Consider the following 15,569-nt stretch of genomic DNA (forward strand, 5'->3'; position numbering starts at 1 on the left):
GTGGGCCTTGGAGAGGTAGGGGACTGGAGGTTATGTTTCACTCTGTGCCCAAAGAAATCTGTAAATATTAAACAGAGCGGGGAAATGATTTCCTGTCTTAACTGTTTAAAATGTATGTAAATAAGTGCAGGGAGTTTTCAAGTAGTAGTACTTCATATTGCAAATGTTGCAGCAGTGTCCAGGTAAAAGATGTCCATTGTTTTTTACCCATATAAAAATCTTGGTTCAATTGTCCTAATTAAGAACTGATTTAATGTGTCAGGTCCAACCTGAAGCAGACCAAACAGGGATTCCTCTGCTTCTTTTTTAGATGGGAATTTGAAACATTGGATGGACTGTAGTCAAGGTCAAGCAGGGCATGGAGGCTGGTCCCCCGAGTTCATTGCCTTGTTGTCAGCTTCTGGATTGAAAACTGTGGGAACAACTGTGTTTGACCTTGGAATGCAATAAATTCAAGCTGGTGTGCAATAAAAAAAAAAAGAATTGTGAAGATGGAGCAGAATTGAGCAGTGCTTTGGTTCTGATGAACATAAGGTCCTTATAAAGTCAAAACTGCCTTGAAGGCACCTAACAATTCATTTTCTGGGGACAATGATTTTATTTTACACTCAGATATAGATGTGAGCTGTTAATTTGGAAAGGGGAATATGAAAGCTACTTTGTCAGTAGTCTGGCACAAAAACGGCGGTGGCAGCAGGACGTGTATGCAGCACAGGGGCAGGCCGTGGGGACAGAAAGCTCTCGAATCACCAAGGGGAGAAGGGCCGTGGGCGCCTTGGTCTCTGGGGAGGGAGTCCTGGTGCCTTGGGAGCTAAGTCCGTGGGTCCAGGCAGAATGAGGCCCTCTCCCCCTGCCTGGGGTCTGCAATGCTAGCGAGAGAGGGCTTTACTGTCTGGCCGAATGGACCCCCATGACGGGGTCCTGAGGCAGAAGGGAGGTCTGCAGGCTCAGCACAGATGACTGGGCTGGTCACAGAGGGCTGGCCAGGGGCCTGTGTGTCAGCAGCTGCCTGGAGCAGACACGACCACCACATTCTGCTCGATGGCCTGTCGTGTTGCCTTCGACTTGTCCTCCCAGTGCCACTGTGGCCATTTTGTGTCCCCTAACAATTCCCCCCCTAATTCTTTTATAGCCACTGAATTTTCCTTTTATTTTGGTTTTTGGTGTTGGGAGCCGATAGCCATTAAGACCCTGGCCTCAGACACGTTGTAGAAACTTGGCTGCTTTCTAACAGCAAGGCTGTTTCCTGCCCAACTTCGCCCCCACATTCCAAACTACGTGCTCAGTAGCATGAGCAGTTGCGATAACTGACCTTGTTGCCATTAGTCAAAGTACTGAGCACCTATTGAACTGCAGATATACCATATTAGGAACATAGTGATAAGTTCACCCGGTACGTCACCACGATGTCTTTGAGCACTGTTGCACACCCTTTGTACCTTATTGGGAACAGGTGGCTGATTGGTTGTTGTACAGTGTGCGGTTGTTACACAGTGTGCTTCATTGGAATATGTGCCTCCCACTTCCTTCTCTGTTGTGAATATATACCCAGAGTTTTGGCAAAATAAACGGGCTTGATCAGCACTTGTCTTGCCCCATGTCTCTGTTTCTTTTTCCCATCCAGGTTCGTTGCCCCTCCGGGTCACTGCATGAGGGTCTCGCTGGTCGAGTCCCTAACATTTTGGTATGCATTTTCCCCAATGAATTTATTTCCTCCACATTAATTACCATAACATCTTTCATGATCTTATATTTTCAATGATTCTTTTTTATTCCTGATGGTTTATTTTTTTTTCAAAGAACCAACTTGTTGCTCTAGTACGTAATCCTTTTTTATTAATATGCATTACATTAACGTCTTCACATTTGTTTTCTTCTGATTTGGGTTTATCAACATGTGGTCTCTTGAGAATGCTTGGCTATTCCTCTTTTCTAATCTCATAATGTGTGTAAGGCGACACCTTTCCCTGGACCATGGCTTTTATGTCCAAAATGTTTCGATAGCCACATCTTCATTCAATTCATAAGCATGTGATTTAGGGGTACATCTTACTGATTCCTCATTCAATTATATCACAGATATAGGATCTCAGCTTTTTCTATAAATATTGCAGTTTACTTATGGCTTAATCTACATTGATAAATGCATCATGTTCACCTGCAAGTAGCGTGAGTTCTGCAGTAGTGTGAAGTGTTCTAAACCAGTCCACTGGCTTGTGTATTGTTGTCCCATAGGTCTCTGTCTGCATTGTGCTTGTTCTTTGGTCTGATTGTTCCATCACAGAAAGAGTTGTATCCACATCGGACAGGGCAAGATATAACAAAATAATAATTTATATATTATCAAGGGTTCATGAGAGGAGAGGAGAGCGGGGAGGGAGGGGTAAAATGAGGAGCTGATGCCAGGGGCTGAAGTGGAGAGCAAGTGTTTGGAGAATGAGGGAAATGAATGTACAAATGTGCTTTACACAATTGATGTTTAGATTTTGATGAGTTGTATGAGCCCCTAATAAGATGATTTTTTAAAAAAAGAGCTGTCACCAAGTTTTATACCTGGATGTCTGCTTACGGTCAGGATGACAAACTGGTACTTTAGCTCTGCTCTTTGAAGCCACCACAAAGCATTACACAGTACCTGAAACAATGGCCCTGCGGGCAGTGGACACAGTGAATGAGGGGGAGGAATGAACCCTCCTGTGGTTGGATGCTCCTCCTCCTCAGTCAGCTGATCGGAAGGCCCCCCCACGCCAGGAAAGACTGGCCGGGGAGAACCTGGTTTGTGTTTGGAAGGGAGAAGTGATAAAGACAGAAGGCTTAGCTCCACAGGAATGATACTCTGTGGATGGAGAGGGAAGGTTGGGAGGTTTTGGAAAGTGATGCTAAGGCAGAATTTCCTTCGATGTTGCCAAAGGCCCCGAGAACTGACCTCGTAAGAGAAATAGCTGACTTTATAAATTACTTATCTGCAAAGACACAGACATCAAGTTCGATGTTACGACACACTTTATAAGGTCAGTATTAATTAGGGTGCTCCAATTTCTCTGACGACAGCTAAAAAGGTTTTCACAACTGACATGGGTCCCAGAGTGGGCTTTCTGGGTGACCCGTGTGACTGTCCCCCTGCCCTGTACACTCACTCCTGATAACATGCAAGGAGGCTTCATGTAGATTCTTTATTTGATTCCACCAATGTATTAGTAGATATGATAATAAATGGTACTTTTACATTCTCTTAACCAAAAATATAACAAATATTTACACTCAGTAAAAATACAAAAAGCATACAGAGGCACTGTCTTTCTAAAAGACATAAGTTTAAGAGGTATCAAAAAATAGGTGACAAACATTGCTTCTTACAGGCTACTTTACAATCACGGAATTGTGCAGTATAGTTGCTATTGAATTATTCCAACTGTGCAGTTTGGTTTTTAACTTTTGCTGATAAGCTCACCTTTTGATTTTAAAAGATCAACTGCATGCGGTGTATAAAAAAATAAAGAAGCCTTAAAAGCAAAACAAACAAACAAAAACAACAAACGCTAAAGACCAGCTGGGGTTCAAGTTTAAACATGAAACGTTGCAGTGACGCTTACGGGAAGATTCTCATATCAGAATGACACTACTGTTTTCAGTACACAGCAGACGGTCTCTCGCTCTTCTGTCGGGATGCGAGTGCATGATGAAACGGGCTTGCTCTTGGCAGCGACAGGGGTAACTGCCACCTTGCCAGCCTGGGGAGTCTGCCGCAGGTGAAGCAGACTGCAGTGAAAGCCAAAGGCTTTAGCCTCCCCAGCTAACTATCATACTGAAAAAAATCACTTGGAGGAAATTAGAATCTATTACTTATAACAAATATTCATGGAAGCCTGAGATTTACTAATTCTCCAATGTTTTTCTTCTTCACTATCAAGAGACTGCTTTGTGGAAACTTACTATTTGGCAGAAATTTGCATGGAGGGCTTACTGTTTCCATTCTCCCAGGAAAGTTGTTGTGGGATGAGAGAGGTTGTAAACATCAAAAATAAAAGCAAAACCAACAGGGAATTTGGAGTCAGAGCAAAGACAGGTCTGGGCGTCTTTGTACCTTTCGTGCAAACAACACAAAAATCAACACATGACGTTTTGCAGGGACTACATAGCCTTTGGCTTTAGTTTCTGATCAATGTGATCAGTCGATTAGAACACAGGGAAAGCTAGAGCAAGCAAGGGCAGCAAGGAGGGTGTCCGCCCAAACCAAAGACCTCAGCTCTCCGCGCGCGTGCGCTACTATTTACACCATTAAGGATGAGGAGTAAGGCTTCCACCTGGTGGGAAAGATCTGCTAACTAAACAGGTAACTGCGAACAGCCCATTTTCCTGGAGTTATGGATAAAAAATGGTGAAAATGTCCAAACTTGATCAAAAAGGTTATAGCAAAAATGTCTTTCACATTTGCTGTTTTGCATGGACACAAAACCAGTACGTGTGAATCGGTGAAAGAAAAAAATGTTGACTTTCAGTGGAAAGACACAGCCTAGTGACCAGAGGACCTGTGTGCAGAGGCAGGGTGACTTCACACCAGGGTTTACGAGCCTGCTGCCGTCCGACGCCATGGACCAAGGACATGGAGAGCCGGCCAGCACGCTCTAGTGTCTCTGGGCTAATTTCTAAGGCTTACACTTCAGATTAACGTTGATCCTTCAGGGGAATTGTTCAGGAATGCTATTTTCCCGATAGGGAGCCGACAGTCATTTTGATGGGCCAGATGGAATGACTGCTCACCAACGAACACGCTGCAGTGGCTGCTGACTGGACGCTATGAATGGGAAGAGGGCGCAGAGAAGGAAGGGGAGGGGCGCAGGGAGAAAGGAGAACATCTACGAAGGCACCCACAGAACCAGGGACCTTCCTCCAGGTCACGTGCAGCCAACCTTTGGGGAGTCAATCCATTTCGGCTCCAAGTTGATCTGGGCAGTACACAGTACTTGGTGGCTTTGGCTTTTTTTTTTTTGGTAGTAACAGAAGTTTATTAAAACTTCATTCTAGCTTTACATTAAAAAGAAAACATTTTAAACTTAAGATAAAGAGAATTGTCTTTGATTTTTTTAAATGTGAAGAAAAAAATTGAGTTCATCCTGGAAATAAGTCACTGAAATTCTAATTAAATACTTAAATTATGCAATCAATCCATGCTGAACAGGTTGCTAAGGTATTTCCCTCCGGGCAACCCTGAGAAACAAGATGATCAGTCTGAACTCTAGCTCCCCGCCAACACCCAAATCCCCGTCGATGGCAGAGGTGAGGAGATGAGCCGTCCCATCGTGCGGAGTGTCTGAGATGGGCGAAGACTCAAGAGCGGCGCGGGTGCAAGCAGAGCGCCGTGTGCGAGCGCATTCATCTCATCAGTACCCTCCTCAGTGCGGACGTCATCTTTAAAACGACAACTCTCCATGTGTGGTGTAGATATTGGGAATTTTGGGTTCTTATGGTGCAGAAAAATTAACTCTCTAGAATTCATCAGGATTTATACTTCTAGTTACAATTGGCGGTAACATGATTTTCAGTTCAGAGCAGACTCTGAATATATATAATTTAGCATTAAAATTTCATTCTTGGGAAATCAACAGTTCTACCCAACCCAATCCCCGCCCTTGTCCCCAAAGACTGATAAGACCACGTCAGCTTTGTTTGGCCTTCCAACTAAGACCACGAGATGGCAGTATTGTTCTCCCTAATACCTGAGCCCCAAAGGCTTCCTAGTCTACCCCCAGTCAACTACATTGCACAGGCGCAACACAAGGTACAGCAACCGGCTCTGTAAAGGCAAGGGCTGCCATCTGCTCAGCCCCAAGACAGAGTGAGGGCCGCTACAAACACACACATTCACTAACCAGGGGAACCCCCCCCCCCGTAATCAACACCATAAGACTTCAAATAATAAGTTACTTTTCAAATATACAAGAATACCCTTGGCATTGGCAGACATTTAAATTTTGTGCATGAGCCCAAGCTCTGGCACAGAAATAATAATACTACTAACATAAAATACATCGTTAAAGGAACAACTCTGGTCATGTGCATCCGGATGACTCTGAATTGGAATTTGCTCTAGACGGTGTTCCCAAGGCAGGTCTGGTGTGCAAACTGGAGAGGACCTGGCTCCGCAGGGGCAGCCGAGCAAAGGCTGCATGTGCAGGGAGGAAGCGCAAAGACAGCGGGCTCAGGGCGTCTGCTTAGAGCTCAGGCAGTGGAACCTCCGGGGCAGGAATAGCAGCAGCGCTTTGTAGGCAAGGGCCTGCAGGGCCTCCCAGTTCCTTAAGGACTTCCAGTGACCTTCCAACAGGCCACCCAACGACTAGACGGCTGAAACCTGCTCATCTTCTGAAAAGTACAAAAACAGAACCAATGGGTAGATCTGCAGTCATGCATATCAACTAACAATCTAGTTAGAGACCTTAACTTCTACTTAGAAAGTCAATTTCAATTAGTATCTTATCAGGCCCAGATTCTACTGTAAAGACCCTGATGTTCTCTGATCAAATTGTAGTCTGCCGATAAACTGGAACTTCTTTCATAACTGGTTTTCATCATTAACTTAGCTGTTTACAAGGATGAAACTTTTTTTTTAAAGACAGCGCGCAATAGTTCTGCATTTAGAGTCATGAACGGAAGCACAGCTCTGCAGGTGCCAAAAGGCCTGCTCCCCCAGTGATCCCACCAGGCAGCAAGCACTGCTGCTCGCTCACAGCCAAGACCACTGTCCGAGCCCCGAGAGCACAGGGGCACATGCAAACAAGCAGCTCGGGGCCGCCATTTGGAAAACACACCAGCGTTTTTGGGAATTTCATAAAGATTTTATAGAAGGCTTCTGAGGTATTTCAAGAAAACACGACTGATGACCAGAACACACCACCATTTCACGACAGAGCCGTGAAGGTAGTTTGTCAACGTACCATCATCTTCCCTCTCTGCATCAGGCCCAGCTGCTAGCTGGGGCCGGGACAGCTGCGCGCCAAGCCGCCGAGGCGGAGTTCCCGTCTTCCGTGGGACACCGGCCGCGGGGCTGCGGCTGGGAGGCGCGGGCGGCGGTCTAGGGCGGCTGCTGAGCATCAGTTTGGACCTCTGCACTGCCACACTATATTCTGGAGGTTTTAGGTGCGGGTGGGGTCCTTCCTTTAGGTCCGCTAAAGAAATTCCCAGGTATCCTGGAGGGGTGGGAGGTGGCTCCCTATACCTATCGTCCTTCTTGGGTGAGGTGACACAGTACACTGGCATGGAAAATAATCAATGGAAATGTTAATGAAAAATGAAAAACAAATCAAACACAGAAACTTACCACAATGACAAAATCAAACTTAAACAGACAATATGAATAAATTTGGAAACAATGGCAGATCGAGAACCTATGAAAACTCAATGAACTTAGTGTTTAGACTGGTTTATAAAGTGGCCCCCAACCCCCACTTCAGCCCCAGAGATCCTGGCGGACAGAGGCGGCGGCTCTCCTGGGTTTCCGAGGCTGTGTATCTTTACGGGAAGCAGGACCTGCTCCACCAAAGGTGCCCTCTGGGTCCCTGTACGGAGGACAGACTGATACAATACCCGGATGAGAGACAGGACATAAAATGAGAGCTAACGGAGGTGACAGTGATGCAAGTTTCCTTTTGCACTTCACAAGTGTTTGACACCACGAAAGGCCTATACATTTCCCTGAGTAACAGTCCAAAGATCACTGAGCCAGTCACCGGAAACACTCCCACAAACTCCTGCTCTGGTGGTCTTGGGGCGGGGGGGTGCGGTTTCACAAAAATGGCATTTGGACCACCTGCAGGCTGCTGTCTCACCCTCTCTCTGAGTCCAGGACCATTGTTTGCTGGCATTCTTGGGCAGCAGCGTTCTCAGTCCTGGCACAGGCACCAAATTCACATTCCTGGTACCGAGGCATGATCCTCTAAGGACCTTACTTCTCATTACTGCTTTGTGATTAAGTGGAGTAGAAAACAGGACAACTTTAGGAAATTCATGAATGAATGAATCAAATTTCCCTGATTTTCAGTGGACGTTAAAAATACTGGAAACTTTAAAATCGTTTTCCTAAGTCTGCAATCCCTAGGAATAAAGCAAAACTCCAAAAAGCAACAGAAATGGGTTGAAGAGGAAACTGGGAAATTGACCCTAATCCACATGACTCATAGGGCAAATGTTTGACTATCTCAATCAGACAAGTCATCTTTATATAACCACTACCAATACAAAAGCAGAACCTACTAAAAGGAGGACAATTCAGTTAACTCTAGTATCTTCTCTCCTTTAGAGGATGTTTACCCAAATAGAAAGCTCCACAACTTCCCCAGTAGAATTCCCACGTACTATCAAGGTTAGAAGGTGTTTCCACTCCCATTTGAAGGGTGGGGAGCAGGGGTGAATAAGGAGCTGGCTTCCCCAAACCAAAGCGTGAAGAATGTCAGTGAAGTGTCCAGTCAGTCGGGAATGGCAGGAACGCATCGACACCTGTCTTTGTTAGGCGGACAAGAGCGAGTCTTTATGTCCCCGCACACCCATGCACACATGTCTACTGCTGTGAGGCAGACTTGAACTGCTTCATGGGGGTTTTAAAGCTATAAATGGCAGTGGAAATAGACCGCCTCATCTTTCTCCCCTGGAGCGGTCACCTTCCTGTTAACTTAACCCATAGTGCCACCATACCTTTAGTCGTTACAGAAGACATTTTAAATTAACCCTGGGGAAAAGTGAATGAGCTAAAAACCCAGCCTATCATGCCATTTGACAAGAAACTGCAAAACCAGCACATTTTCTTCTTGCATGGTAATTAAATGCAACATTACAAATATTCTATAAAATTACAAATTAGGAAACTACTGACAAAAGTATATTCTTCCCACATAAACAGAAATGCAGGTATTACTTATATCTGCATGATTATGTAATTTAGGAAATTATTTTTTTAAAATGGATCTGTTTAGCTCAATACAGACCGCTGTGTATGTGATTAGAATGTAATCCACAAGCAGCAGTAGGCACATCTGTGGAATGTTCTTGAAGAATCACGTATTTAACTTTAGTTTCCTACCACAGGCCTCCCATTTTTACCGCCTAAGTGCAGTATCAGATCAATGCTGCTACCACATACGCAAAGCAACTGTGGTCCCAGCAATTCTGGGTGACAAAGAATGCTCCTTCTATTCCTAATGCATAATAATGCTATTGTTTTCCCCAACAAAGCAACAAAAATCTCGAAAACAAAACATAGCAAACAGATCTGGACCCCTAACTAAACACACTTTAACCAATGTGAGCACCTGCCTGCCCAACCCCTTGAGAAGGCACTACTTTTTGGACATGGTTTACCTGTCGAGGTGGAACGAGAGGCGGGAGTGAAGGCCGGCAGCCTAAAGCCTTCGTTTCCCATCACTTAACTTCAGAGCACCACTAAGTCTCTGAAGGCAGCCCGCACGACAAAGGAGCCGCACTTACCGATTAAACCCTTTGTGGTACTGGAGGTGACTGTTTTGTAAGCCGGGTCAGCGCCATCCTTGGCAGCTGAGCCCTCGGAGGAGTCAGCTGGGGCGTTCTCCAAGACCTTCCGTTTGACAGTCCCGTAGTTCGGTTCACATGTGTCTGACAGAGAACTAGAGGAGGCCCAGCTCTGTCTCAGCGGATTAGTCTCCAGGCCTCCTTTGCAGTGACCACAAGTCCTAGAGAAGCCTCTAGGAGAGCAGCAGGGCTCGCAGTCGGTGGGTTCAACTTCAGCGATGGGGCCATCCAAATGAGTCTGCCGATAGGAATTTAAAAAATCCCAGCTTTTGGGGTTTGGGAGGTTTTGGAAATTGTCATGGGAGCTGCTGGAACAGGAAGTCCAACTTCCACGACCGCTGTCGGCTGCTTCTATGATGATATGCTCATGAGAAATCTCTTCATTGCTCAGAGAAGACGAGACTGCCAAACCACCCTTGATTAGGGAGGGCTTTGAGAGTGTCCACCTGGTATTGGAGAAATACATAGTGGCTTAGCAGAAAAACCTGCTGCTCTCTCCATTGCAAGAACTACCCACCACAAGAGACTATGGAATACATGTCACAGGAGATGGTCACACTAGAACAAGCCATGAAAACGATGACACCAGCAACCAGTCGCGAGCTAAACTCGCTATGGTGATTAGCGTTTTAGGCCCACCGGCTGGAAGTAACAGCCACCGAAGGTGCTCACATACTTAGCCAGGTGTCCTCAGAATTGTCCTCCAACTTATTTAAAATAAAAAGGCAAGGATGAAGCTTGAAATTCATAAAAGTAGGTGTACATTTTATTCTTGGGAACTCAACATAATATTAGATTGATCCCCAGACATACAGAATGAAGACCCCCTCTATAGGAAGCCTGTTTTAGATTTTCCAGGTGCTTCTGAGGTGAGCAGAGGTCCATAGCACCAAATGCCCTGCCGTCAGTTGGTCCTGACACACAGCGGCCCTACATGACACAGCAGCGCTGCCCGGGGGTTGTCAGGCTGAAAGCTTTACAGAAGCAGACTGCTATGTCGGGCCCACAGAGCCGGTGGGTTCAAATGAGCTGTGCGCTTCCTCACCGCACCACCTGGGTTCCCAGAGCGGAGTGTGGCGCTGAGTAGATGGCAATGTCCCCTGATTACCTATACATTAACCTCATCACCGGCAACAAACCAAAAAGCAAACCCCAAGCCTGATTACTAGTGTTACCTATACCTATCATCTCATCCCCTGGAATAAACCAGAAACCAAAACCGAAAGCCACTCGGTGAATGCCAACTCAGCACAAGGGTCAAAGTTGGCCAACTACCTCTTTTGAGATCGTCTGGAACAAAGGTTTTTATATTTGGAAGGGTTAAATGAAACAAAAAACAACAACAAAACCCCAAGGAATTTGAGACAGAGAGCAAGTATAACCCTATAAAGTCTCCAATTTACTATCTGCCATTTTATACAAAAAGTTGAAGAATGCTAGATTTTTAGTATGACACAGGGCTCAGGTTGAGTCTGGCCTGTCCTCGAGTCTGTTTCGGTGACTCCAAGGCCATGTCTGCTGTTCCCCCTAATCTGTGACTGCTCTGGTGCAGCCATGGCAGAGGTGAACTGTTGGCAAAGAACATGTGGCCGGCAAACTGAAACACTGTCTCACTCACTCTCTACCCTTTACTATGAGGGTGGTGCAGGACCGGGCAGAGTTTTCCTCTGCTGTGCCTGAGGCTGTTATGAGTTGGAACCCATTTGATGGCCCCCAACATCATCATCACCTAAACTTTTACACTGTTCGCTTATCTCTAATATAGAGGGTCACCATTTAGAAATCTTCATAAATAGGATAATCCTTTATTATACTCTATATGGGCTTAATAAGTATTTATCAGTTTTAAATAAATTCTCAGAAATGCTTTAAGATTTCCATTTTGCTTGGTTATAACAGAATTTACAGCTAAAATTAAGGGAAAAAAAGGGGGGCGTTTGGGGACTTTTAAAAGCTGCTTCTTCTACTCCCCAAATTACACTTTCAGAAACCAAGGATCAAGCATTGTCAGTCTCCCAGACTGTATACAATGTGCAAAACCAGAATTTCAAGAATCATTTCCCTCCCTATTAAAAGTCATTATTGGGCTAAACGATGCAGAGTGTAAGAAAGCTTTCCTGATGCAGTCATGTTTTAAAGACGAGCGCCTACTTGTTTCTCACAGTACTTATTTGCACGCTCAGTGTCGAGGAGATTCCTTTTTATTGTTATCTTTACATTTTATTTTAGATTTATTATTAATTTGGAGTTAATGCACATATCATATCATTCCATAGCTTAAGTACGTCAAGGAGAATTGTACAACTGCTACCACAGTCCGTTTCCAAACATTCTTTTTCTTCCAGGACTCACTGACATCATCTCCTTTTTTCTTTTTGGCAGTGGCAGAACTGTTACATCGTCTTTTTTTTTAACCCACCCACCTCCCAAGCCCTATTCTACTAGATGTCCCTATAGGTTCATCAAGCCTGGGTTTCCTATACCGAAACACAGAAAAACATAACACAACTTCAAGAGGGTGCAGTGTGTCACCTCCAGTGACTAACCCCCCTGAGATACATCCTAATACGCACATACAAAGTCAAAACAAAACAAAAATACAGATGTTGCTGAAAACCAAATCAGGTCCAGCATGCATGAGAGTGGGATCACCTGACAAGGTTTTAAATGTTCAAGTTAGATCTATGCCTTGGGTTTTCTGTGCTCATCTCTGTTTAGTAACCACTTTCCTCCTATCCCTCCATTGTGGATAGAGGGAGTTCACTTCTACAGCCTTCTGCAAGCCAGATTAGAGAATACTCTTTGAGGGATCTCTTTCCAACCACCCTTGGGTTTCTAAAGGCTAAGTGGAGAGCCATGCTTGTTGTAGCCAAGTGGTTTGAGTTTTGTGATAAGAACCCCAGCAGGGAAGCTCACCCAGAGCCAAGCTGGCCATGGTCTCCCATCCCAGAGGAGGGCTCTGCCTTCTCCAATGCCCCAGTGGCTTCTGGGATGGCCGGAACCTGGGAGGAGCACCGCTCATCCTGCAGGGCTGCAGACATGGAGTCGACAGAGCAGTTGCTCACAATGCTGGAGCGGGAAGAGATCTCGCTGTGGCTGGAGTCGGACAAGTTGTCAGATTTAACTGATGGTATAAGTGCACAACCTGAAGGAGAGAAGACCACAGATGAAACCACAAAGAGCAGGAAACAGGTGGCACGCGGTGAGAGCCAAGAACAAAAGACAAAGCGCAGAGCAGTATGACTTTGCACGTATGCAAGTGGAGGAGCACCTTTTCAAAACACCACCACACACACATTCCCACGACATCCACTCACCTGCCTGCCCATAATCTAACCTGAAACGCAAGAAATAGAAAGTCAACGAGTTACTGAAAAACAAACCCCAAACCCCACCATCCTAAGTATCTGCCTCACAGTTATGCTCTAAGCATTTACTAAAACAAGAAATATATTATCAAAAGTTTTAAACCCACTCTTTAGCTTCTCACCTTTAAAAACCTCCACGGTCCTTCCTTTGATAAACACAAATATTTCTGGCCCTGACCAGAAGGTCCAAAATGTCATCTCGTGGTAGAGCAGGACATGAGAGTCAGGACTCGAGAGAAAAAAGCCACACTTTTGGATTTTCAAACTAGAGGCATACCGCATATGGCTGTACTTCATTTCAGTTAAAAAAAAAAAAACGTTTTGAAACAAATTAAAAGTTTTTAGCAACCTTGTATTGAGTGACGTTTACCAGGGCGGTTTTTCCAACAGCGTATGTGTGTAACATTTTGGCAATTCTCATGTCATACTTTTTCATAGTGCTATCTCACACTTGATAGACCATGCAGTGTCTGCCCTACATTGGCTCTGACCCTACATAGGGTTTGTTACAGGAGTAAGACAGCCTCATCTTTTTCCTGCAGTGGCTGGTAGGTTTCAACTGCCCATCTTGTGATTAGCGGTCCAATGCTTACATGACAGAAACACCCCATTCTCTGCCTTTGACTCCATCCTGACTCACATCCCTGTGGGACAGAGTAGCCCTGCCCCTGTGGGTTGTTGAGATTGTAATTTTTTGGTGGGGGTAGAAAGCCCGGTCTGGTCTTTTCCCTTGGAGTGGCTATGACCCCAAGGCACCTTAATAGAGCACACTATGATCGAAATGAACCCCTGTAAGCACTGGGCAACCAGGAAAGCCACGTGACTCCATGTGCTACAACATCTGCCTTCCTGTGCTGCCGGTTTGCATCTGAACCCACAACAGCTCGAGGTGTCCCTCCGACACGCTGCTGTGCACCTAAGAAGCCCTGCTCCTTAGCTGAGAGTCAGTGTTCTCAGTATTTTTAAATAAATTATTTTAGATTTGGATTTAATTTTGTTTTTTCACAGACTTTGTATAATATATCAGGAAAAAGCCAGCCAGCTACATGCTTTAAATCTCCATAATCTCTTCCCCAACAGATAACTAGAGATTTTCTTCTGCATTTTTTAGAATGAAGGGGCAGGGAAGACGTGAGGTGGAAGCATCTGAACACAAACCTGGAGCATCAGTTAAATGTCTGCTGATCATTTGGGGGGGAAAAAAAGGAAATATAAATTAAATTTCTTTTGTTTGGAAATAAAGTGTCCTAGTAATCCCAACAAGGGTTAAGTCTCAAAGAAGCACAAAGTAGCTTCTTGCTGAGGTTCAATAGGTACAGGAAGTCCCAGGTTGTAAGGTCTGATTTATGTGGGATTTGTAATTAAGAACGAATCCTGCTAATGTCTATTAAAAATTTAAGGTTGCTACAGTGGTTTGTGATGGCAAATGTGTGCTACTCTGTGATACATGAAAAACGTTTTTGTTTTTTTTAAAAAACGTGTTTCTTTAGTTTTTTTTTTGTACATAGAAAGGTGCACTCAATACTAAGACAAAACATTTGACTAACTGAAGTTAGATCCAATCTGTACCTAACTGTTGTGACTTATGTATGAATTCAATGTTGCTATAGTTTATTGTGCCAGCAGATTTAGGAACAAAACTTGTCCGGAATCCAGGGACTGCCTTCCATGATGTTTGTCATGCCCCAGAAGTCTCACTAAGAAGAAGCATAGGCTTTGGGGATGGTACTGAGATTCTCACAGAACCAATGAAGCCTGCTGACTACAGCCAATTCGTGGTGGTAAAAGGCAGTGAATGTATGGACTGCCAGAAGAACCAACAAATTGGTGTGGGAAGAAATACAGCTCGAAAGAAAGCTCTTTAGAATCGAGGATTTTAAGACTTTCTCTCACTTATTCTAGGCATGTTCAGGAGGAACCAGTTCCTGAAGGACATCATGCTTGCTGAAATAGAGGGTCAGGAGCATAGGATGACCCTCAATGAGATGGACTGACACAATGGGCTCAAATAAAACGAGTGGGCGTGAGGAGGGCATAGCACTGGCAATGTCTCTATGGTACACAGTTTCCTGGAGGAGGAACTGACTCGACAGCACTTAGCAACCAACCGCAGCTTCTTCACTCATCAGCTGATGAGGAGTAACAACCATCTAAGACCCAATGTCCTTCTTTGCTTTCACTCAGAAGCCAAGCCAGCCTCCGGACGTCTACTCTAGTTCTCTGACATTGGGATCATGGCTGTTTCTCAGCACCCTTCATGACTTGATCGGTCAATTTTCAAGAGGCCCAAGAAAAGGAATATAAACAAAAGTAACCGTCTAGACTCTTCAGGCAGATTTTACTAAGAAAAAGTTAAAACCAAATAGGATATATAAATAGCACATCTAATACATGTAACAAAGCAAATTTTCTGATGCTTTGTAGCTCTGCGGTGGAGCATCTGGTGTCTCTTAACTAATCAAACTTGAAGTCCCTTGACTTCTTTTAAAGTTTTGTTTTTTTTTGGGGGGGGGGAGAGTAGGGGGACATATTCTCAAATTAAAAAAAACCCACCTTTTAAAAAAATTGCATGGACTAACAAACTTGCTTTATTGTTTAAAAAATAATTTCCATGTCTTATACTGACTGATGTCTCCATCACCCACTTTTCTGTTTCTGTCCCCCTGG

The 15,569-nt window shown here is 44.6% G+C and overlaps 1 protein-coding gene across 2 annotated transcripts in view; it reads right to left on the reverse strand.

Annotated features, from left to right (window-relative positions):
• Positions 1-3,013: 3,013 nt before the first annotated feature.
• The window catches only part of RAPGEF6 (Rap guanine nucleotide exchange factor 6), a 221,702-nt gene continuing 209,146 nt past the window's right edge, over positions 3,014-15,569 (reverse strand). For both annotated transcript variants that reach the window (XM_075541509.1, XM_075541508.1), the window contains 4 exons: positions 12,451-12,679; positions 9,475-9,980; positions 6,933-7,247; positions 3,014-6,360 (listed from right to left, as the gene is read on the reverse strand). In XM_075541509.1, the coding sequence (XP_075397624.1) occupies positions 6,335-6,360; positions 6,933-7,247; positions 9,475-9,980; positions 12,451-12,679 (1,076 nt within the window). In that variant the 3' untranslated portion in view covers positions 3,014-6,334. The remainder of the gene's footprint in view (positions 6,361-6,932; positions 7,248-9,474; positions 9,981-12,450; positions 12,680-15,569) is intronic.

Source organism: Tenrec ecaudatus, chromosome 2 (genome assembly GCF_050624435.1).
Source record: "Tenrec ecaudatus isolate mTenEca1 chromosome 2, mTenEca1.hap1, whole genome shotgun sequence".
NCBI lineage: Eukaryota > Metazoa > Chordata > Mammalia > Afrosoricida > Tenrecidae > Tenrec > Tenrec ecaudatus.